Below are 22,585 nucleotides of genomic sequence, written 5' to 3'. Positions count from 1 at the left end.
ACTCTCGTAAATAGACCCTATAAATAGTTACCCTACTGTGCTTTCACGTAACAATGTGAAGAGAAGTGCAAACCGCTGCGTGGTGTCAGTGCTATAAAGGGTTCGATATATCAAGCGAACTTGTTGTCCAGGAAATCCGATCACTTTTCGTGCGGTCGCACCTAGTAATGGCTACAAAAGAACGCGCCATAACATCAGAGTTTCAATATAGTTTGAACACGGGCTTATGATGATCATGATGTAAGCAACGATGAGCTTTGGGATTCTGGCACATACCCACTATGGAGAATCGGCCGAAAATCTGATGGCGCAAGGAAATTTAACGTGCATTTAAAATGAATGAGTGAAACTTTTAGATAGTAAGCGAAAAAGTAATTGGGTGGAGTCAGACTTTCACAATGAGGATGAAAGAAACAAAATGAGAACAAGAAATAAAAACTTCCGAATTTTAGCATTTCAGAATTTATTTATTGGTAAAAAATATAGAAATATTACATGTGTGTAGTATACATGAGGAGGTCCCATAGTCGAAGACTGTTTCGGGACCTCCTGTTAAAGACAGTTATGATGGTATACAATGTTTAGAGAAACAGTAGCACAGATGGGAACTATTTATAAGAGTAATATCAAAACATGTTTATAGCATAGGAGTAAGTAATAACAACACTTGTTAACAGCATGACAGTATAAAAAGCAGAATTAGAAAAAATGGGCACTATCAGTAAGCATGTATTATTAATGCTTTTAGTTCTCTTTTAGATTGGTAGAAACATCTTGCATTCTTGATTATGAGTGGTAGAGTGTTTCAACGCGATAAGTAGGAAAATTCTGCAGTCTCTTTACCGTAGCTAGTACGCACTTCAGATAGAAGTAAATTACTATTGCGTGCAAATCTAGTGTGACTATGAGCTATCATGTCACAAGATGAGAAGCAGATTGATGGTAGTACCTTAGTCATATATTTTTGTAATAAAATCCCTAGATTATATTTGGTGAGTTCAGAAATGGTTAGGATGTTGTTTTCATATAGCAGTAATTTTCCATTTGCAAAGCGTGAACTGCTTGCAATATTTCTTATGAGTTGGTTCTGGATTACCTGGAGAGATGCCAAGTGTGTGTTATAAGTGTTACCCCAGCAAATTATGCAGTAAGTAATGAGAGTGAATGAATGAGTGCTATAGCGAGATTAATGTACCATGTGTAAAGTTGGCACTAGCTTTAATTATAACGCGAATACCGTAGGCTATTTTCTTTTTTATGTGAAAAATGGGATCTTCACATTTCAAGTTGCAGTTGAGAGAAATCCCAAGGAAAGCAGAGCATGGAATGAGAGAGATAGGGTGTGAGCCTAAAGTTAAAGAAGGGAAGGATGCCGAGTGTTGTTGATGTGAGGAGAGGAAAATACAACATATTTAGTCTTGGTGGGATTAATAGATCATAGGTTAGCATTACACCAACTTAAAACATTTTCTATATCAGTATTTAGCTTGTTAATAAGAAGTGACATGTTTTTGTCAGAGGAAAATCTGGTAGCATCATCAGCGTACATAATGCACTTAGTAGACGACAAACTGTTAGGTCGATCAATATTATCAATCAAAAAACAGTAGCCGTTCTAAGATGGATCCTTGAGGGACACCAATGTTAGTGGTTTGTTGGCTAGAATAGACATTAGACACAGACACAACCTGAACTCTGTTAGATAAGTAGTTTTTTAATAGTGAGAGGGCAGGATCACGTACACCGATAGCCTCAAGCTTAGCAAAAGGGATAATGGTTTAAGCAGTCGAATGCCTTTGTTAGATCGATGAAGACTGAACCGGCAAATAGACCTTCGTCAATTTTTTTTAATTGGTCAATTAGATGCATGAGTGCCAGATCTGTTGAGTATCCATTACGCAAGCCAAATTGGTATGAAGAGAGAATACTAAATTTAGTCAGGCATTTGGTTAGACCCAATTCGATTTATTTCTCGAGAACTTTGACGAAAAAAGGTAAAATTCAAATAGGGCGGTAGTTATGTATTGGTGTGCTGGCATTTCTTTTAGACCTGATATGACATTACCACGCTTAAGCTCGTTGAGAAACACCAGTGTTGAATATCAAATTAGTAATAAAGACAAAATATCAGAAATTAGGTGCGCAGTCACTTTAATGGTAGCAGGCAGAGCTTAATTCCCGCACTGGTGGGTTTAGGTGACATTAGACCTTATGTATTTCTTCTGGTATTGTGGGAAAGAGAAAAAAATGAGTGAGGGAGACAATTAAGTTGAGTTACTTGGGAAGGAGAGGTTGTGTCATTGTGAAAAAGATAGGAGCTGAAGGCGTTGGCTGTTTGGATAGGGGACTTATATATGCGAATCGACAAAAAAAGCAAGACAATAAATAAAGTTTACTTTTCTGTCTTTTAATCAAATTATAGCGAACAACCGGTTATCAAAATTAGCCCTCCCTCCTCTCCCCTCTGCTCTTCTCATTACTAGTTACGTCTGGAGGCCCCTACGTGATCTTTGGAATCCTTTCTGGACGCTGTCTTAGATGTTACTCAAAATAAATGTGGTCGCCGTCACGCTGTTACCGTCGTCATCTTCATCGTTGTGCTATCGTCGTTATGAATGAATGAATGAATGAATGAATGAATGAATGAATGAATGAATGAATGAATGAATGAATGAATGAATGAATGAATGTTTGACAGAAAAAAAATACAAATGATCTCTGTCAAAGAGGCTGACAAAAAGGCACGAATGCCTGACTAAGTGTCAGTTCCTTTCCCCGACCCTTTCCCAGTGCACAAAACACTCAAGCACACAAGGTAAGCATGGTAAACAAAGTGTACACATACATAAAAAAATTAAAAGCACATGAAATACGTAACAGAAATATTTATTGCGATTTGTGTACAAAAGAATGAACAGTCATACCTAGTGCATAGGGATGGGGATTCATTTATCATACTGAGTAAACCAGAATGATGATTCAGAAAATCATCAACTATGAATGCCTCCTTTGGCATGCAGTAATTTGTAGAGATCTCGCCCTTCTTGTAAGTTGTCTTACGTTGTATTTATGTTCATTAGGAAGGTATGCTGTAAAAAAGGCGCTTTCATTAAGTCTTCTTTAAATATTGCAATGGCTGTATTTTTTGTTTATAAGGTTTTGTATTGTTAAAACACAATTCTTCTTTAAAAGCGGAGAGGAGTGAGGGGAGTGACTTCTAAGTGTGCATTCTCAATTACCCGAATCCTGCGTTTCTGCAAGGTTAGTAAACTATGGACGTTGGTTTTCGTCGTGGTACACCAGACAGATAAACAATATTGGAGGCGCGAATGCACTAGGCTATAGTATAATTGTTTTTTTTTAATCTAGCAGGTAACAGATGCTTTAATTTATTAATAACACCAATGGATCTTCCAATGCTGGTTTTAATGTTGACGACATGACTGGACCAGATTAAATTTTCTTCAAACGCATACACCAAGGAACCCTAAAACGTAGAACGTATAATGACTTCATCATGGAATTGTAATACTAAGCTATCATCAACAACCTTGTTACGAGGCCTAAAAATAATGTATTTTGTCTTTTTAGTGTTTAATTCCAACTTATATGCTCTAAGTCAGTCTGAAAGATTACTGAGCCAAATATTTGCTTCTTGCTCGACAGTAATCATGTTTCAATCAGAAAGAAAAGGTAGTGTCATCAGCATACATGATTATGTAAGGTGTTAGAAGCAGGTTTCAGATGTCATTAATGTATAAAAAAAAAGAAGCGGCCCTAAGATGGACCCCTGCGGAACACCGTATTTGTTTTCACCCATTGCTGATTTGGAATGACAAATGTGTGTGTACTTTAGTCGGTCGGTTAAATTTTTTTTAATTAGGTTAAGAGCAGTTCCCCTAATGCCATACTCATTTAACTTTTCTAACAAGATACCGTGCTTAATGGTCGTATGCCTTTTTAAAGTCAAGAAATATTCATAGTCACTACAGCTTGTCCTCAAAGTTACTCATTATTTTTTCTTTGGTGTGTAGCAACGCGATCTCAGTATATTGGTGTTTTCGTAAACGATATTGGTTTTCTGTTATAATATTATTTGGGGCACAGAAATTTCAAATTCTTTCGTAATGGCATGCTTTATCATTTTCGAATAGGTTGGAAGAACTGCAATCCGTCTGTAGTTGTTCACGTCATTCCTGTCTCCGCCTTTAAAAGCTGTCGATAATCTTGCAATCTTTAATTCATCGGGAAATGCGCCAGTACACAAAATTAAATTGAGTATATGTGACATTGCTTTACAGATATACAGCGCCACAGCTTTTATTGGTTCTGCCTCTTTGCCATCCACACGACATGCTGTGGAATTCTTCAACATTAGAAGTAAGTCACTTATTTCAGCCTACACTGTTGGTGCAAGAAATAGCGACGTGCTTATACTACATGGAATATAATACCTATAAGTTGGGCTATCAGCGTCAAACGCATCAGACGCCGCAGTCGTCATCATCGTAGCAACAGTATTGCCAACCGTAAAGCAAATACAGTATTTGCCCGAAACTAGGCTGAACACGAATTTAGCTCGACCTGTATATATTGAATTCGCCGAAAAATAAAAAATAATAATTCTAATATAGGTTGATTCATATCTTTTCTTTTTTTAAAGAAAAAGACGAAAAACATTGAACATGACACAGCTTTGTCTATAGTAAGCTCGACCACTAGATATCTCGCTTGTAGATTTAAGGAAATCACAAGTGGTATACTCGCTGGAACTGCCAGTGAAGTCATTCTCATAGGATGCTTCACAGGCGTAGAATGCATTTGATATGCAGCATTCCTTGCCAGCTTGGATAATAACCAGACAGGCTTTACAGCGGGCGTGACCAAGGAACTCCGTTAGCTCGGTATTTTAGCTACCTCTAATACCTTTGCTTACGGATATAAGTGGACATTCTATGGTTATGCTCATAGGTTAATAGCCCGTTTTTAGTAACATTTCTGTGTAAAAAAAAAACTTATGGATATTGTAATAAATACGGTACTCTACATGTAGGTGTTTCTTATTTTTTACATGTCTTCGGGAGGGGGCGGGGGGGGGGGAGTCGTAGGATTATTGGGTCATTTTTGGCCGCCCAGGCGTAGCAATATTTCCGAAGAAGAAGAAGAAGAAAAGGAAGCTTAATAATTTCAACCACCTGTTTTTCATGAAGCTTCGCATTTAATCTGTCTCCAAAAAAAAAGAAAAAAAAACAATGTCCTTGCGAACGCACCCCAAAGCCTGTTCTTCATATTTTAGAGCATCTGAACGGACCAATTATGCTACAAGAGTTTATAGCTTATGTGAAATCGTCAATACGAAGGTTTTGCAAATGTACTACTTACGCATTAGTGGCATATCCATAGAGGTGTATAACATAGCAGTTTCGGCCATTTTAGGTGTCACAGTATAAATGCAGTTTACAGAATTTTTATATCATTATTTTTATTGTCGAGTACAATCTTGATTCGTCAGTTTTTAAAAGCTTTGCGTTTTCCCGAATGACACTGTGTAAACAAATTGATGACCTAAATCAATTATTTACTACATATAGTCGATATATTTGAACTTTTGCTTTTATATACAACAGGCTTTAAAAAAATTGGGTTCCGAGAAAGGTGATTTCTCCAAGCCTATGTATTTAATTGAATTCCTGCTGTGATGCTTTCTTTTAAATAGATAATGGTGGTCCATGCCTTACGTCTAACATGCACGTCAGGTAAGTTTACATTGTTAAAAATTCTCCTCAGAAGCGTTAACAAGAGAGCTAGGCAATGGACGCGTAGTAATAGCATTTGACTCACGAAGCTTCAAGAAGATATTGTAAAATGGAGACCAGATTTGTTTGGAGTTCAAGAGCTCAACTAACATTTACTCCATGTCTTCGTCTAAAGCGATTTTTGTGTGCCTTTAGGGAACATCATTTCAGAGTTTCCTGAAAGTTTCACTAAGAACAAGTTTGTTTATTCGATGGCCAGAGCGTAGGGAGGGACGAGAAAGAAAAGCGCAAGTTAAGCCTAAGTTATTTCGGTCAGTCACTTGATTTTTTTTGTCATGAACTTCACATTCTTGTTCAACTGAAGGCTAGGGAGTCGTCCGAATTTTGATTCCTACCGCCGCCACCGCCCTTGGAGTCACTTGGATGTTACCATGGTAACGAACTCGTCGAAGGTCAGCTTCCCTTTGGCGTCCTTGTCCGCCACTCGAATCATCTCGTCCACGTCTTCCGTGGACAGCTTCTGGCCCAGCGTGGTCATCGCATGTCGAAGCTCTGCGCAGCTCACGAAGCCGTCACCATTGCGGTCGAACACCTTGAACACCTGCGGGCAATGATTAGACAAATGAACCTCTTTTGGCATTGTTACGTTCTCCTCTTACGTTGTCCGTTCGCTCTTCTTAAGACCGCGCAGGTCATTGTTGCAAGGAATTGGAATTTCAGTTCCAAGCGCCCACGCTTTGGACTTACGTAGTTTCACGTGATGCCATCATATCAAACTCATTCGCCACTTGCATTTCAGAGGGCACTCTAACTGCGCAAGCACACGCTCTTTTCACGATCGACTGTATCGACAGTTCGCGTAAGGCCTTGTGGAAGACCTGGCTCGATACTCAAAAAGGAAAATTGCGTTTGCAACAAAGCTGGTTGACAAATGAAAAAAAAGCTGAAAATGGCCCGACATTTAAGCGATGAATTGCAAGAAATATTGACTTCACTGGAACCATTACGTCAACTGTAACAGAAAGGAAGTAAACTGCAATAAAGTGGCAAGGATTGTTATTTCGCAATATGTATTCAAAGTGAACGAGGATTTAGCAGGATGCCTACAGTGGACGCTAATAAAGGCAAATGTCAGCAAATGGTTTACAGAATAGCGAGAGACATTAATATCGTGCCTGTTTATAAAATGCTAATAGACAGAACATAGCTCAAGCACATCTCATTGCAGCGTCTTGTTACTAGAGTCCTGCAAGGAATAAGTGAATTTAAGACCAGTTGCTGAATATGGACCCGTATCGCAAATCTCTAAAACCACCTGTAACGTAGGTGAATGTGTAATAACGAAAATTTATAACTTTTTTTTCTAAATAAGTTGTTCGCGTTTTACTCTTGATAGTCTAGTGGCGTCTTCGCCGTGCTCACTCGTAACCTGTCGCTTGTGATTCATAAATAAGTGCCGACAAAATATGAACCGCGCTCACTAGTGTATACATCAGTTGCAGTGAAGCGTGAACAACACTATCCATTACTAAGGCGTTTGTTCACTCTCACGGCTACGTCGTATACGTACTACACGGGATTTGTCTTTCAAATATTCGATGACTTCCACCACACTCACCTGCTTGAACTCTTCCTCGGCATCCACCGCCAGCACGTCCTTGGCCATCATGGTGATGAATTCGCTGAATGTAATGCTGGTGCCCTTTATGGGTCCCAAGAAATCCTTTAAAAAGAAGAAAAAAGCACCAAATCTGGCACAATTCATTTCCGATAGCCTGACACGGAGCTAGCACAGCAGCGCTGTCTGGCTCCAGTGCAGTTGTATTTGCCATCATATGTAATTAATGCTTGAATTTGCAGCAAGCAAAAAAAAAACACTAACAGATTCGCAACGTTGCTCATCCTAAAAAATGCTCACGCAAGCATTTCGTAAAAAAAAAAACCTTCATATTTTTTGGCGTGCACTGTACTCGTGCCGATGATGCCTACCCTGACAACACCAATAAGGCAGGTGGCCTAAGCGACGCCTCGTAAGCTTCCTCGTGCTTCCTTTCACACTCTGTAACCCTTGTAGAGGATGCCAGTGTTAAATCATTAGCGAAACGGTGCACGAACCTGGCCAGTTCCTGATGGGCCTCTGTACACGCGACTTATGCGCTAAACCTATGCTTTCTACTCACCCGGAGCTTCGAGTCCGTGAGTTTGTATCCCAGACTGCGCATCACGGCTCCCAGCTCGTAGACAGGAATTTTGCCGGTTCCTTGGGCGTCGTAGCCTTCAAAGACCTTCTTCAATTCAGCCACCCGATCGTCGCTCAGCTTTGCGTTCAGCTCGAAAGTCGGGCGTGGCTCTGCCTTCGACTCGGCGCTTAGCTCACTCGCTGGTTCAGAGGCTCGCGTTTTTGACCCGGCGTTCGCGGCGTCGGCTACCTTCGTGTTCAGCTCGCCGCTAATGAGCATGGCCTCCTTCGTTGACGCGCTGCTTCCAACGCCGTCCATAACGTTCAGCGTGTCCACCACGGCAAGGGCCGCCTCCTTTGAAACGTCATGCACGACGTCGGCCAGTTGTTCCTCACTGAGGCTCACGTTCAGCTTGCAGGCTATGGCCAAGGCCTCTTGCATCGCCTCGCTCTTCTCAACATCCGCCAGCTGCTCGGCGCTCAGCGTCGCGCTCGATTTGCCCGTTGTTCCGGTTTTCGTCTCGACGTCATCGAGGTTGGACGACGATCCCTTGCCGAGTCTGGCGGTCGGCTTGTCGGCCGTATCCGGTGGCATCGACGTGAAGTCGCTAAGGCCGGCCGCCCATTCTCCGCTCAGGCTCACTGTCGGCTGTCGCGCCGAGCCCGGGGCCTCCGCGCCGAGGGTCACGTTCGGGGAAGGCAGCCTTTCTTCTGACGTAGCTGCCATTTTCTCTGGCTTCCGAAAGAACGGCGACCACTGCGACGGTAGCGAGGACGACGATGGCGATGGACGCTCCCACGGTTCAAAGCGGCGCCGGCACGCGGCAACGAGTCCTCGGGGCTCGCGACCACGTTCGGAGCATGCAAAGAAAGAAGAGACAGTTCCAATACAAGCCATTTGCATAGCTTTTTCTCTAGTAATCTATTTCTGAAAGAAGGAAAAGCAGGCAATTCTGCTATTTCAACCAGTCTGGCGTTACCTTTCTTGTGAATGACATCATACCAGCATCGCCTGTTTCATCTGCCCCGGACGCTCGTCTGGTTGACCTCCCTGTCTTTCCCCTCCTTGTTTTATTTTTTTTTCTCTCTCTCTCATCTGCAGCCCCTGGTTACAAGTGAAACAATCCAAAATACAGCGAGAGCACGCGAGTGGACGAAGCGGACTCCACTCCCCACTGACGCCTCCGCGAGATCCGCAACATGATGTTACAACAAGTTTAAAAGAGGCGTCCCATCGTCGTCTACCCCCTTGTGCGGGCAGTATGGCGGATTTAAATAGCGCCGATATGCACGAAGATTGCCATCCATATTTGTCCTCGGCAAAACAACAAGAACAAAAAAACTCCACCCTTCGCGGCGCGATCGTTTCAACTGCATGCAATACACGAGAGCAGGCAGTTGAGACGGCGCGATTGGTTGAGAGAGAGAGAGAGAGAGAGAGAAGTGGTTCTTGTAGGGAAGGAGGACAGGCTAGCACTTATCATCTGCAACCCATGCAGGAGCACGGATCAGCGCCAGCAGGGTGGGGGAGATGCGATTGGTTGACCCGTAAAATGAATAAATTGAAAAAGAACGTTATGCAGCACTGGTTCATTATCTGTGGTTACACGAACCCGAAAAAGGAACGAAAGAAGGAATGGACGAAGGAACAAAGAAAGAAAGAAAGAAAGAAAGAAAGAAAGAAAGAAAGAAAGAAAGAAAGAAAGAAAGAAAGAAAGAAAGAAAGAACCTTTAGGTAGTGCAATGTAGGAGCTCGTATGTGTCGTTGAAGTGGTCGACCTACAGCGCCATACGTTTACTTCACACTGTGGCTCGTTATGCCTTGCAAGAAGTCTGACCCCTCCGATCGCAAAACCTAATGTACTACCACGTGTGCAGCAGGCTTTCGCTTTCACGTGTTACAGGAATGTAACATGCTGCCTAACGTTTCTTTAAAAAGCCTTAGTTGCATGTCAGTCTCTTCGTTTGCATGCGCGGGAAGTACCGACAATGTCAAAACCGCCAAGCATCAGAGATATTACGGCACGTCTGCCACATTTCACCTCTGTATAATGTTACGTAACTCATGTGCAATAGCTATCTACAATGCATATTTACAACGTTAGACCAAGCGTGACCAAGATGGCGATGTTCCGTATTAATGTATGTGTTGTATATGAGCTGTTTCGAAGCGTATTATGAAAATAAACCAGTGCTTCTTTTTGTGTTGCCTTTTATTGTTCAGTTCTTAAGGCGAAAGCCTTAGACGACTCATGGGACGAAAAATCCGATGTCCGTCTTACGCTGTCCGGTGTTATGGCACCAAAATTCAATGGCACCGAAATTGGTTGTGCCACTCACGACCACTGGTGAGAGTCGAACATATGACCTTTGGTTTTAATTAAGGCACATGTAATTAGGGTGAAGTTAATTAACATATAGGTAATTAAGGCACCCGAACCCATGACCTTTGATGTTAATAATGATAAAGTTAATTAAAGCGGTCGAACCCACGATCTCCGGTGGGAGCCGAAGTCTCGAACTTTCGTGGGACGAAAATTCAGTGGCACCAAAATTTATGGTGCCACCGCCGATAAAAGTTTTATTAAACATTTATCTCTTTATCTAGCTATGTATCTCTCGCTGATTTTGCCGGTATAATCAACATCAATAATGTTTATTGTTGTTCTTTTGTGGTCCTAAGTAATGGCTCGTACTATCGAGGGGACGTTCGGCAATGTTTTTGACAAATTCTCAGAAGAACCCTTTCGCACACCTGCTGGCGTGCAATAAAATTAGAAAAAAAAACCAAGGCTTTTTCACCTGCGTTGCCATCTCGGCACACAAGATTTCGCTTATGGCGTTTCATTGACGAATGCTTAAATGCCTATGATTAGTACACGAGACTGGTTTTTTTTTTTTAGTGAGTGAAAAAAAGAAAACATTTTTTGAGGAGAGAACAGAAGTGAAATTGTGTCTATGCAGAAGAATTTGAGCATCTACCTAGACAGAATTCGACCGGGTGGCCCACAGAGGTACTGTTTGCTGTCTGCACAGCACATGCACATTCTTTAACTCGAATAGATATCTTCGGCTTTTTTCTCCCCGTTTCCTCGTCAATACTTGGCGGCTGAACTTTAACCGCCAAAACAAAGGTCACGTGCTCTCGCGCAAGCGAGTTGCGGGATGCGTTCATCGTTCATAATATGTCAGTCTAAAGAACCTTCAATGCGAACGCAGTTCTCACAAACCTATGAGTTCTAAATATGGCATTTGCAACGGTAAAACAAAGATTTCGTCAAAATTTCATTAAACATCGAAGGGGTTATTCTGGAGGTGGTGAATAAGGGCAATCGTTGGGCAATGCGTAGGTAGAACATGGCTCCGTTGAAGTCTGTGCCTTCGTTGCATTATTATGAGTGTATGCACCAGGAAGCAGGGTATGAACCGGGAAGCAGGTTATGAACCGGGAATCACGCTTTGTTGTCCCTCGTGCGTGACTAAGACGGTGTGGAACGGACAAGACTGGGCAGCCTCGCAGGAAACGTGAAGCATTGGAAACGATTGCAAGGCCTAGCGTTAAGCTCAAGCTCTTCAGACGGTGTTCTAAGAATGCGTTGATGCGACACGTCGGTGCGACGCGGCACGCGACGCAACCTCTGCGGCGCAGTAGAAACAGGGCCCAGGCAGCTATTACAAGCGTCTCAGAACGCCGACAGGATGGTGAGAGCCACCGCCAGCCGCTTCAGGCCTCGCACCTCAATAGAGCACGGAGTAACAGAAGGAAAGACCATCAGCGTTTGTGTCTTGAAGTGTACCGTCTGTTCAGCTCGGACCACTGTGGGCGCCCAATTATTTTTTAACCTCCTTGTGCGCATCATGGTGTGGCATGCACACCATGATGCGAGAACGGTAGTCTTTGTGCACACAACGCTCACACCAGCAGCGGAAGGCAGAAAGCTGCCCCGGCAACGGTGCAGAGGTGATTGAGCGCGGGGCGTATGGGCGCCGTTCTCTCGACTTCGTCGTTTTTGCAGCCAAGCGCACTGCGCGCCTCTGGCGTCTCTGGGGACGATTCTGCTCGCGCGAACCGTGTTTTTGCGCAGTCTTGGGACAAGACGGCGCCGCCGATGGCGCTCAGAACGCGAACACTCCATCAGGTTCTATTTAATTTTCATCCCAATAAAACTTGACTGTAGTTATCTTGATCTGCATCGCTAAATTCAAGTGTGCGATTCCAGAATTATACTTTTATGATGATTCCTTTTCACTTTCCTATGTTTGACACCCATTTTCGTGAATGGATTAACTATTGAACGAATTGCTTTCGTTCTTTCTTTAAAATCTAGCAAATGATGTCCGCTTGGGCAGGTAATTCACCTCACTTAATGCAATCAGAATAAGTTTAGCTTGCTTTATAAAAAGATTTCTTAGAGGAATGTATACTCGGTTCACATACAGGCCCTTTGCGAAGAGAAATGTGCCTGTTGGCGTAATCTGTGGTGTTCAACTTGAGGTGACGTTCAACAGCAGAGCGCAACACTTGTATTAGAGCAACTATCACTCTACACTAATGCATTTGCTCAATCTCGTTCTTCCAATGGGTGTACTAACTTTCATATTGCTAGAATATTGTTCCGTTTCCCTTCTTCAAAAAGCTATCAATTTACCTGGGGCTAAGCGCGGGGCAGATAGGGTGGCACTATAAGGAAGCGAATGCCCAAACTGACACCCAGTCAAAAAATTACTGCAGGAGCAAGAGTTAGAACCCCACTTGCCGATACCTACCAAGTACTCTGTTTTTATTGTCATCGCAGCCCACAGCCCACGGTATGACAGCAAATGTCTATGGTGTGTGGCTCCTAAATGTTGAACAAGCCTTCTCAAACTTATCTCGGCACGAGAACCTGTAGTCATAACTGTCAGTGCATGCAAATCAGGAGCTCCCCAAGCTTCGCTTAGTACCTGTGCATCGTATAACTGAAAAACATGCAGCAAGAAACACTGAGTTTTTTTTTATTGTTTCTCTTTAAGTTACCGGGTCCTAAGTCTCTCGAAGCAGCCGTCTGCACGAATGGGCACGAAACAAGAACGGTTTATTGAGTCCCTCGGCCCGGTTATTCACTTGGAGGTCACCATGCTCACGAACTCGTCGTAGTTGATGCGCCCGTCGCCGTCCTGGTCCGCCTCGCGTATCATCTCGTCCACTTCCTCGTGCGACAGCTTCTCGCCCATGGTGGTCATCACGTGACGTAGCTCGGCGGCGCTCACGTAGCCGTCTCCGTTGCGGTCGAACACCTTGAACGCCTCGCGGATCTCCTCGTCGACGTCATCCAGCCGGAAGTCCTCCTTCGCCATGATGGTCAGGAACTCGGGAAAGTCGATGTTCTCCCGCGATTCGGAGCCCACTAGTTCCTGTGAGACGCTTGCCATTGTCAGGAGAGCGTAACACCTCGCAGAATCCGCGTGATGGCGCAGACAATTGTGGACAATTTTTTTTTCCCGACGCTTCCTCTATGCAGCGCGAAAGCAGCCTGTATACAATATTTTTCTGCTTTCGACATACGGTGCGCTTATACTCTTGCTACAGGCCCTTGGCGTGACAGCCTCTGCGGGGCTAGCCCCCCACCATTTTTCATTTTATAGTATATAAGCCACAGCAAGGAATGAGTGACGGAAATCAGGGCGCAAAGGAACTCGACTTTTTTTGTTATATAGGGAGTGTTTATGTTCGTTCTTTTACAGGGAAGCTGTTTATATATATATATATATATATATATATATATATATATATATATATATATATATATATATATATATATATATATATATAGTGAGAGAGGGAGAGAGTCCTCCACGCAAGTGTATACAAATCAATGTGCACATTTAGTCACGATGACCACTGATCAAGACAATGAATGTGTTAGAACCTTTGTTCAAAATTCTGTGTCATCTCTGTGATCTCTGTGCCGTGTGTTAAACAGTTTCGCTGGCCATCCCCCTCACAGAGTGGAGTGGCTCACGCTTTCTTTTTTCTTACAGCCTGCAGAATTATTAAACGTCTGTGGCCGATAAAACAATCCGAGTTTTTTTAACAGGATACTCAAAAAGGTGGCGATTACTTGCACGAGATATCGAAATGCTTAATTCAGTAATTAACAAAATTTACCTAGCTAAGCTTCTTAATTAATTACTTTACGGCATGTAATGCAATTTACGAATTGTAGCTGGTCAGCTCGCAAGGCGTATCCACATGGAACGAATTCTACGTGTGATCGACGCCAGTTTCAATACATTCATTTCCAAAGCGCTTGACTGTGATATATTGGCATTCCAGTTATTTTTGTTTGTGCTTTTTCGCCTTGCGTACTCACTACAATGCTCAAATTGTAATATGTGCCGTAAAAGAGTTTAAATCCTAATTAGCAATTTCTTTATTTCGTAGATTATGCATTTTAGTTTTTCGTGCTCGTAATATCCGCCTTCTTGAGTAATTTGTTTCAACAAATTGAGCTGTGCTATCTGCCACAACAACCTTTCTTTTTAATTCTGTATAGTCTGAAAGAAAAAAAACAAGCGTCCACTTTCATGGCTCTTTGTCTCATTACTCCTACATTTCAATTAGATATAAAAGTTTATTTTCTCTTGCTTCATTCTCTGTTTGCTTCACATGGTAGTAACTACCACAGAAAGTAAAGTACACGTGTTGATGGCCCCGACATACGTCAACCGCAAGGTCCGCGATACGTACAGCTTCTATACACTCGACCAAAGGCTAAGTACCCCAAAGAGATGACCAGCAGTACAGGCATATTACAGGCAACACAGAGATGAGCGTATGGAGCTCTATTCACTTATAGTGCTAGCGCGACAGCAGACCTCTTCGCCAAAGTAAGCTCAACAAGATCTCATGGAGTGTGCCACATTCTTCTAAGGGAGAGGTGCTCACTGAAGCCTGTCACTGTCGACCAATCACTGATATATACAGTATGATGACGCTGCCCATGCACCCTCTAAAGGCCTCGAGTTCACATGCGCAAATTTTCAAGTGCCTGCGCACTTGTCTTTTCTACGGCAGAGCATCACTCATCGTTTTATTCTGAAACGCTCCCTATCCTAAACGAAGTCAACAACTAATTAACGTTATGATTGCTTGAGCGCCGAAAAGCACTCTATTACTCGAACTGTTACCAAAGTGGCTTGCAAAGAAAAAAGAACGCGCTTTCATTCTCAAAATCGATATCGAAAGTACGTCTAAAACAGCGCGCATGGTTCATCGGACCATAAGTCCTTGCATCTTGCATGGCGATTTCGGAAATTCTTATACAACTTATAACCGTTATTCTGGTGTAAGACGGCAAGGCGATGGTCGAACTACGGTTAAAACTTCGGAATACTCCAGAGAAGCGTGTGAATGACCACGGAACAACGACGCGCATGAGCGCGTGCCTGACACCCTAATTAGACGCGCAGCGAGCTAAACCGGACTCGGAAGGACGACGAGCATCTGCAGTACAAATGACGCGTCAGAACATCGAACGAACTGTTGCCTCGTTTCCTGCTCTGTCGCCCCAAGGTTGCATGCTACCATGACTTGTCCCCTCTGTCACAGCTGACAAGAGGCGAGCGTGGTCACCGAGGCGTTCGCTTACCGCGACCTGCGCCTCGGTCGGGTGATAGCCCAGGGACCGCATGACGGTGCCCAGGTCGGACGCCCTGATGCAGCCGCTCCCGTCCTTGTCGTACAGCGTGAAAGCCTCGCGGAACTCGCTGATCTGCTCATCGCTCAGCGGGGGCCGCTCCGGCTGCTGAGACGTCCTGGACGAGGTGTCCGAACGGGCCGACGGCGCTCGCTTCTGTACGTCGTCCATGCGGTCCTGGCGCAGGGTGCTTGCTTCGGGGCGACGCTACGCAGTTGCGCTCGGCCTTCGCAGTCGCACGTGTCTGGCGAGCGCGGAGCTGGCGCGAAAAGCGCGAGCCCGTTTTCGTTGCAGTTTCTTCTTCGTCGGTTCCTCCTTTGTTATGGCGGTTTCCAGTGGGAGGAAGGAGAGCATGGAAAGGCGGAAAAGTTGCCCGGAGGAACGAGCACCTTGTAGTTGCCGTACTTCTGGCCCGCTACAGTAAACTGAAATGAAAGGGAAAGAGAGAAGAGTATCGGAAGGATAGAATCAATGATGAACTAGCACACTGGAGCAAATTCCGAAACGAGGGCGATGAGCTGGTTCACCTTGGATCTTCGAGGATGTCATTTATGACCTTACTGTTCCTGGATGGCGCTATAAACGATTGACGCCTTCTTCTGAAGCTCGTTCATTTGTGATAAAGAACTTGAATGAAATCTACCCCAACAACCTCCATGTCATCTCCGACGGATCTACCTCCTGTTCTCTTCGGGCGATGCAAAGAGTACCGTTATTCGTGGCCTCCTTCGTAGACGGACTAACGTGACCGCCCTGAACGCCGTCACACTCCTTGGATTCGAAGCTGGCAATCGGTAACTACCTGGTGAAATGTCTCCAAACAAGCTCTGTCGTTAGTCGCTCCGTTACTTAAGGAAATCACAAAAACAATAAAACAATGAAGGGAGCGGGAGGAGAGAATTATGAATAAAATTCAATGAATACGTTCGCATGTTTATGGTGCTGGCAAATGAGCCGACAGTGAGACTGCTAACACATTGCGTCGGGCTGACTGGTTTTTCATTGTGCAATACCAGCGCTAGGAGACGGCAAACGAGACATCAAAGACACGACAGCACAGTGTTGCGTCGCCTTCGTCTCATGTGCTGTTTCCCAGCGCTTGTATCTGATAACTACAGCGAGAGCTCCAGCGAGCTCCCTAAAAAGACAACTCGTCGCCCCTTTGTTTCCGCTTAGAAGCCCGCCGCATAAGCAGGGGCTGTAATGGAACTTATCCGCGTGCGAGTCACCCGCTGCACTGGGCTAAAGCTGGATTGGCCTACCCTCCAGCTTCTTCACGTTGCACTGAGGGCACCGAAACGGGTGATATAGCGCACTTAACCTGATCCTGCAAGTGATTTTGTTCTGAAATGGAGATGCTTCTGGACAGCATGAGAAGGGGGCGTGATCCAGGCGTCCCCATAAAAATATAGTTTTTAAAATAGAGACAGATCTTCCCGTTCATAGCATGGACAGCCGACTGGCCCACATGCTCGAAGCCAAACAATCGCTCACCAGGAGATGGAAAGAACAAAGACACAATCGACGGCTCAGGAAAAGAATTTCTTCCCTCAACCGGCTGATTGCAGAATATTGCACGCAACTATCTAACCAGCAATGGAACGAGGTGTGCGACGCCGCGGACGGCCGCATCAACAGCGGGACGACGTGGCACCTGCTCAAACATCTTTTAGATAGAACCAAAACCAAAGCGGACCAGGGTCGTACGCTGAACAAGATCATGCACGAGGAACTCAAAATTACTACGGAAAATGAGCTCATTGACCGTCTCGCCGACAAGTACCTCCCGCTGGCCAAAAATATTAGAGGCACGACCGCCGATGCATATCGCGGCAAAGCCAACCCAGAGCTTGATCGGGACTTCTCAACCGAAGAGATACGCACGGCCCTTCAGAACCTAAACAGCAAGTCAGCGCCGGGGCCGGATGGCGTAACAAACAAGGCACTAAGAAACCTCGACGAAACCTCAATCGAAACCCTCACAGAGGAAATCAACAACATCTGGAGGAATGGAGCACTACCAGAAGACTGGAAAATGGCCCTTATCGTGCTCATCCCAAAGCCTGGCAAGGCGCCCAACATCAATAACCTCAGACCTATCTCGCTGACGTCTTGCGTCGGCAAGGTAGCCGAGCACGCGGTCCTAAACAGGCTCTCGAAACATCTCGAAGATAAAGATGTCTACCCCGCAGCAATGATCGGCTTTAGACCCGGGCTATCCACCCAAGACGCCATGAAGCTCCTCAAGCATCAGATCATTGACGCAGACACGAGAGACGCGAGAGTAATCCTAGGGCTAGACCTCGAAAAGGCATTCGATAATTTATCACATGACTACATACTGGACATGATCTCCAACCTCGACCTCGGCACGAGACTCTACGCTTATACAAAATCATTCCTGAGTGACAGAACGGCCACCCTCCGTCTAGGGGAAATCAAGTCCCAGAAATACAAACTCGGAGGCAGGGGCACCCCGCAAGGTTCTGTCATCTCTCCGACGCTTTTTAACCTTGCGCTAGCCGGCCTAGGCAAGAAATTGGATCAAATCGAGAACGTCAAATACACGATATACGCCGATGACGTAACGCTCTGGGTCCCCGGAGGTAGCCTGGGATCAATTGAAAGCGCTCTGCAGGAAGCGATCGACGTGATCGAGGAATACCTCGCTCCCACTGGCCTGCCATGTTCGCCTGCGAAGTCAGAGCTCCTCGTCTACAAACCATCGAGGAGCGGTCCCAAACCAAAGAACTAAATCAGAGACACACACGTCGTTACTCTAAGAACAAAAGACGGAGGAACCATTCCACACGTCAGCAAAATCAGAGTCCTTGGGATGTTCATTGAGAGCAACGGCTCTAACGCAGCTACAGTGGAGAAGATCGTGACAAAGTCGAATAATGCCTTGAATCTCATACGACGCGTAGCCAACAGACAACACGGCCTTAAGGAAGAAAATCTCCTCAAGCTAACACACGCCTTTGCGCTATGCCACTTCACCTACGAGGCGGCCATGCACAGATGGAAGGTAGCGGAGAAGGACAAACTCAACGTACAACTGAGGAAGCTAGTTAAACAAGCGCTGGGAATCCCCAAGAACACCGAGACAGACCTCCTGCTGCAACTGGGGGTACACAACACACTTGAAGAAATCGTCGAAGCTCAAGAACGGGCTCAATGGACAAGACTCTCTGGAACCAAACAGGGTAGAGAAATCCTAGCCAAACTAGGCCATGACACCACAGTAATCGAGACTCTTTATCAAAGCGTTCCGACGGACACACGCAACTCCTACACGGTTCGCCCACTGCCGCGGAACATGAACCCCACGCACCATCAACCCAGAAGGCTGGCACGCGGATCGTTCATCCTGCGCGAAATACGTGACAAGAAAATCCTAGCCTGTTTCGTTGACGCGGCACAGTACCCAACCAGGAAGGCCTTCGTTGCCACCGCGATCAACAAGCAAGGTCAAGTGAGAAACGCTCTCACAGTCAAGACCCACAAGTCCGAGATAGCAGAACAGGTTGCCATCGCACTCGCGCTCACAGACCCGACCACCACCCACGTCTACAGCGATTCACGCTCAGCCGTCAAAGCCTTTCAGAAAGGAACAGTTGCAAGACAAGCCCTACAAATAATCAATCGATCCGCACCGCTGCAGCATCACACCATCTGCTGGTTCCCGGCACACCTCGGAGAGATCGAGGACGCCCCTTGCAATCTCAATGAGATGGCTCACAGGAGCGCGCGAGACCTAACCTTCCGCGACGCCACCTATTCTGGTCGTGACCATCCCAGCGAGAATCGGGACCCTCCCTCCACATATAACGAGATCGTAAAGCACTTTTATCTAGACCGCAGAATATACAGCACACCTCACAATAAGCTCACCAGGCCTCAAGCCCTGACGTTCAGAATGCTTCAAACAAACACGTACCCCACGCAGAACAGACTACATCACTACATGCCTGACCTATACAAAACATCACATTGCGAAAATTGCCATAACACACTAGGCGTACATCACTTGCTCTGGCCGTGTGGTCGGACCCACGCAAACAAGGATCAAGACTCCGCCAGGCTACAAGACGCATTACGCAGCACGGACCTGGCGGAGCAGCTCTGGGCCGTCCAGCGAGCCCACGATGCGGCCAGGGAGTTACAACTCCCGGTCCCAACGTGGGAGTAGCCCGCTCTATGGGACCTTGCGCCCCGTAGCTCGCAGGACCTTTCTATAAAGTTACTCCATCCATCCATCCAACTATATTTCCCTAACGCTGCCTGATTCTTGGCCGGGCCTCCACAGTGAGCATGCGCCGCAGTGCCTAAGATCATCACCGTCGTCGTCGTCATCATCATCATCATCATCATCATCATCATCATCATCATCATTTTGCCGAAAGGACAGTGGATAATTCGCAAGAAGGTGTCATCCATTGTACTCATATTTCTGCGAGTCTGAATTGATCGACACATGGTGGACACACCTTAATGATTAGGAAAGAGTTGCAGAGGCAGAGCAATTGCCGTCCAGGTGGTCCAGACTTATCCCACCTGTAGCAATATAACATCACCACCCCCAACAGCGCCACTGTATTCCACATCGACGGATGCGCCAGTGCACAGTTCGCGCATGCGAAAACTCAACACGAACTACACGGAATAGTGTAGAGAAACGAAGTTGTGTACACGCAAAGTGCACACGCAGATCCTAATGTCTGACAGCACGCATCACCATCGTCACAAGACAGTTGTCACAGCGTGCGGACCATATCTCGCATTTCCATCGACGGCGAAGTGAAGTACTTTGATCGGCTGGAAAAAGTACTTTCGCGAGAGTTCCCAGAAATCTAGGCGGCAACGGCGTAGTCGACACAAGCGCTCCGAGATTACGTTTGCGTAAAGTGACTAGGTACACTGATTTAAACGAAATGCAATTGGCTTCTGCGAACTCAGTTCGGCTTTTACAACTTCAGTGTGCCTTCTTTTTTCTGCTTCCCTCACTTTTCGTAACGCCTGGCAACTTAGGCTACAGGACTGTGCCTGTAGTGCTCAAACATGCAGGTGTTCCAACAAATTGTCAAAGACCATGTTGTCATGCTAAAGCGCCAGGAGCTTAGGCCTATACAGTCAATCAAAAGTTTCAAAACATGTACGCTGGTGATAGGTCTGGGCGTAGATTTGCGTAAGAAGACCCCATTGGAAGTTTCTTTGCACGAAATCCTTTCTTATGCAAGACAGTCGACATTTTCCTGAACCTCTGAGCGGCAGATAAAGCACGAAAGCCATGCAGTAATGCTCTACGGCAGACCTTGTCACTCACAGAACGGCTTCTATGCTTTTGACTAAGAGCTTACGTAACAAGCTGTAACGCGGAATGAATAGACATTTGTGTTTTAATTTATTTAGATGCACATTAAACAACACCAGGTAGTCAATACTAATCCAGGACCGTACGCTACAGCCACTCCAGGGGTTGCTTCGAGACCTTAGGTCCTACATAAGTCAGTATGGCGCAAAACACAAATGAATATCGCATAAGACATTTCGATTACAGCCTTGCCGACGAAACGAACTAGTTTTATCTCTTTCATCGCGATGTATTTAATTTCAGCTTCACTAACTTATACTCCACTGTAATCTCCACACTTGTTTCCGTTCCTTGATCTCTCTCTCGCTGAAGGAGGAAAGAGGAGCAGCTTTTGCTTTGGAAAAGTAAAAAGGGCATACACTCCACACCTCGGTCAACTCGATTGCTGCAAGTCTGTGAGTACATTGGCTTTAGAGGTGTCAATGCTAGAAAGAATCGTATCCCGTTTCATCCGTTCATCCGCTTCCTTTATTTTTTTCGTCCGCCTTTCTTCATTCGTTTCATCTGTCTTTTCCTTAGGCTTTTGCTCATCCTTCTTTTCCCGCAAGTAACATATCCAACGGCCACGCTCAATGCTCTCTAACACCGAATCGGTTCGACAGCAATCGAGCGAAAGCGTCAAAATGTCTCGCATCAACAATCTCGATCATCCTCGCCACGCGCCCTGCCCGAGGTTCGAGAAAGCTCGCACGTGCAGCTGCCGTCGTTGCAGGCCGTGCATTCGCGGGCGAGCTCAGGGACACCCGACACCGGGCGTCGCCCAAGAAGACCCTTGGTCAGCGGTGCGCGCGCGATTGCGGCCGGCCGGTCGCCGTCCGTTCCCGCTTTCGGCGAGCGGCCAGTCTAGGCTGAGAGTGCAATGGGCCCCGTACGGCCTGGACTCGTCCCGCTTCTGTTGCTGGCGCTTCTGGCGCGAAGTTCGGCCAGCATCATCGGCCGAAGCACAGCGCGCCAGCTGCGAGGGTACGTAGGCCGTCAATAATGCCAAGGGTCACGGAAAAGCAAATGGAGGCACGTGGCCAAAATGTGCACGACTTGCGACTTTTCTTTTTTTTGTTCATTCCTTCGAGATCAACTAATGTGGCGCTGAGCGTTGTGAGGAATAGATGAATCTTCCACCCAAGCTGCGTTCCATTAATAGCTAGCTTTGGTAGTCATTGATGCTTTCTTTTTCCCTTTCCTTCCTTTTTTTTCCAGCAAAACAAAATATTAAGAAATGTTAACCTCCACTTTCCTGCCAATATCTTCAACGTAGCTTGCGCTACTCTTGGCTTGTACTTGGATCATTATGTTCTTTCAACTTCGCATATAATCGCAACGTGCCTTGAGTACGTTCATCGGGTGCATAACTTCTGTGTTAACTTGTGCTGTTACGCTGAAGCCGAAGAAATGTACACTTTCCTTTCTGTCTTGAAGAAACATGGCTCAAACGGAAGCCCTTTGCCCAGATTTGTGCTATAGTTCTTATTACAGCCAGTCACACGTATGCTAAGATGGAAACAAGGACGTCACGCTCTGTCTGTTACTTCAAATTTCAAGTGGGAAAGCGCGAAATAATTGCGGGCAAACAAGAAAGACGATGCTTTTAGCAACAAAG

At 45.5% G+C, this 22,585-nt stretch overlaps 3 protein-coding genes across 7 annotated transcripts in view; 1 reads left to right on the top strand and 2 right to left on the bottom strand.

The window, feature by feature from the left end:
* Positions 1 to 5,979: 5,979 nt before the first annotated feature.
* LOC135902429 (uncharacterized) lies at positions 5,980 to 8,771 on the bottom strand. The gene is made up of 3 exons (XM_065432480.2): positions 7,937 to 8,771; positions 7,375 to 7,479; positions 5,980 to 6,357 (listed from the first exon to the last, which is right to left on the bottom strand). The coding sequence occupies exons 1-3, from the start codon at positions 8,660 to 8,662 to the stop codon at positions 6,172 to 6,174; spliced, it is 1,017 nt and encodes a 338-aa protein (XP_065288552.2). The 5' UTR covers positions 8,663 to 8,771; the 3' UTR covers positions 5,980 to 6,171.
* A 4,220-nt stretch (positions 8,772 to 12,991) lies between these two features.
* LOC135902431 (calmodulin-like) lies at positions 12,992 to 15,896 on the bottom strand. Its single transcript, XM_065432485.2, has 2 exons — positions 15,567 to 15,896; positions 12,992 to 13,329 (listed from the first exon to the last, which is right to left on the bottom strand). The coding sequence occupies exons 1-2, from the start codon at positions 15,783 to 15,785 to the stop codon at positions 13,036 to 13,038; spliced, it is 513 nt and encodes a 170-aa protein (XP_065288557.2). The 5' UTR covers positions 15,786 to 15,896; the 3' UTR covers positions 12,992 to 13,035.
* A 5,856-nt stretch (positions 15,897 to 21,752) lies between these two features.
* Positions 21,753 to 22,585, top strand: part of LOC135902430 (streptococcal hemagglutinin-like) — an 87,544-nt gene continuing 86,711 nt past the window's right edge. For 3 of the 5 annotated variants that reach the window (XM_065432484.2, XM_065432482.2, XM_065432481.2), the window contains exon 1: positions 21,754 to 21,951. In XM_065432484.2, the coding sequence (XP_065288556.2) occupies positions 21,848 to 21,951 (104 nt within the window). In that variant the 5' untranslated portion in view covers positions 21,754 to 21,847. Of the gene's footprint in view, positions 21,952 to 22,585 lie in introns of all 5 variants that reach the window. The other 2 variants (XM_065432483.2, XM_070531963.1) reach the window with 1 other exon arrangement.

This window comes from Dermacentor albipictus, chromosome 1, assembly GCF_038994185.2.
Source record: "Dermacentor albipictus isolate Rhodes 1998 colony chromosome 1, USDA_Dalb.pri_finalv2, whole genome shotgun sequence".
NCBI classification, from domain to species: Eukaryota; Metazoa; Arthropoda; class Arachnida; order Ixodida; family Ixodidae; genus Dermacentor; species Dermacentor albipictus.
This window is presented reverse-complemented; position numbering and strand designations above follow the sequence as displayed.

What these genes read in the sequence shown, in the direction of transcription:
- LOC135902429 (XM_065432480.2), bottom strand. Translation starts at nt 8,662, where the DNA reads ATGGCAGCTACGTCAGAAGAAAGGCTGCCTTCCCCGAACGTGACCCTC. An exon ending in TCACGGACTCGAAGCTCCGG is followed by an intron (nt 7,480 to 7,936) that starts GTGAGTAGAAAG and finishes TTCTTTTTAAAG; the next exon opens with GATTTCTTGGGACCCATAAA. An exon ending in CCGAGGAAGAGTTCAAGCAG is followed by an intron (nt 6,358 to 7,374) that starts GTGAGTGTGGTG and finishes CATTGCCCGCAG; the next exon opens with GTGTTCAAGGTGTTCGACCG.
- LOC135902431 (XM_065432485.2), bottom strand. Translation starts at nt 15,785, where the DNA reads ATGGACGACGTACAGAAGCGAGCGCCGTCGGCCCGTTCGGACACCTCG. An exon ending in CGACCGAGGCGCAGGTCGCG is followed by an intron (nt 13,330 to 15,566) that starts GTAAGCGAACGC and finishes AGCGTCTCACAG; the next exon opens with GAACTAGTGGGCTCCGAATC.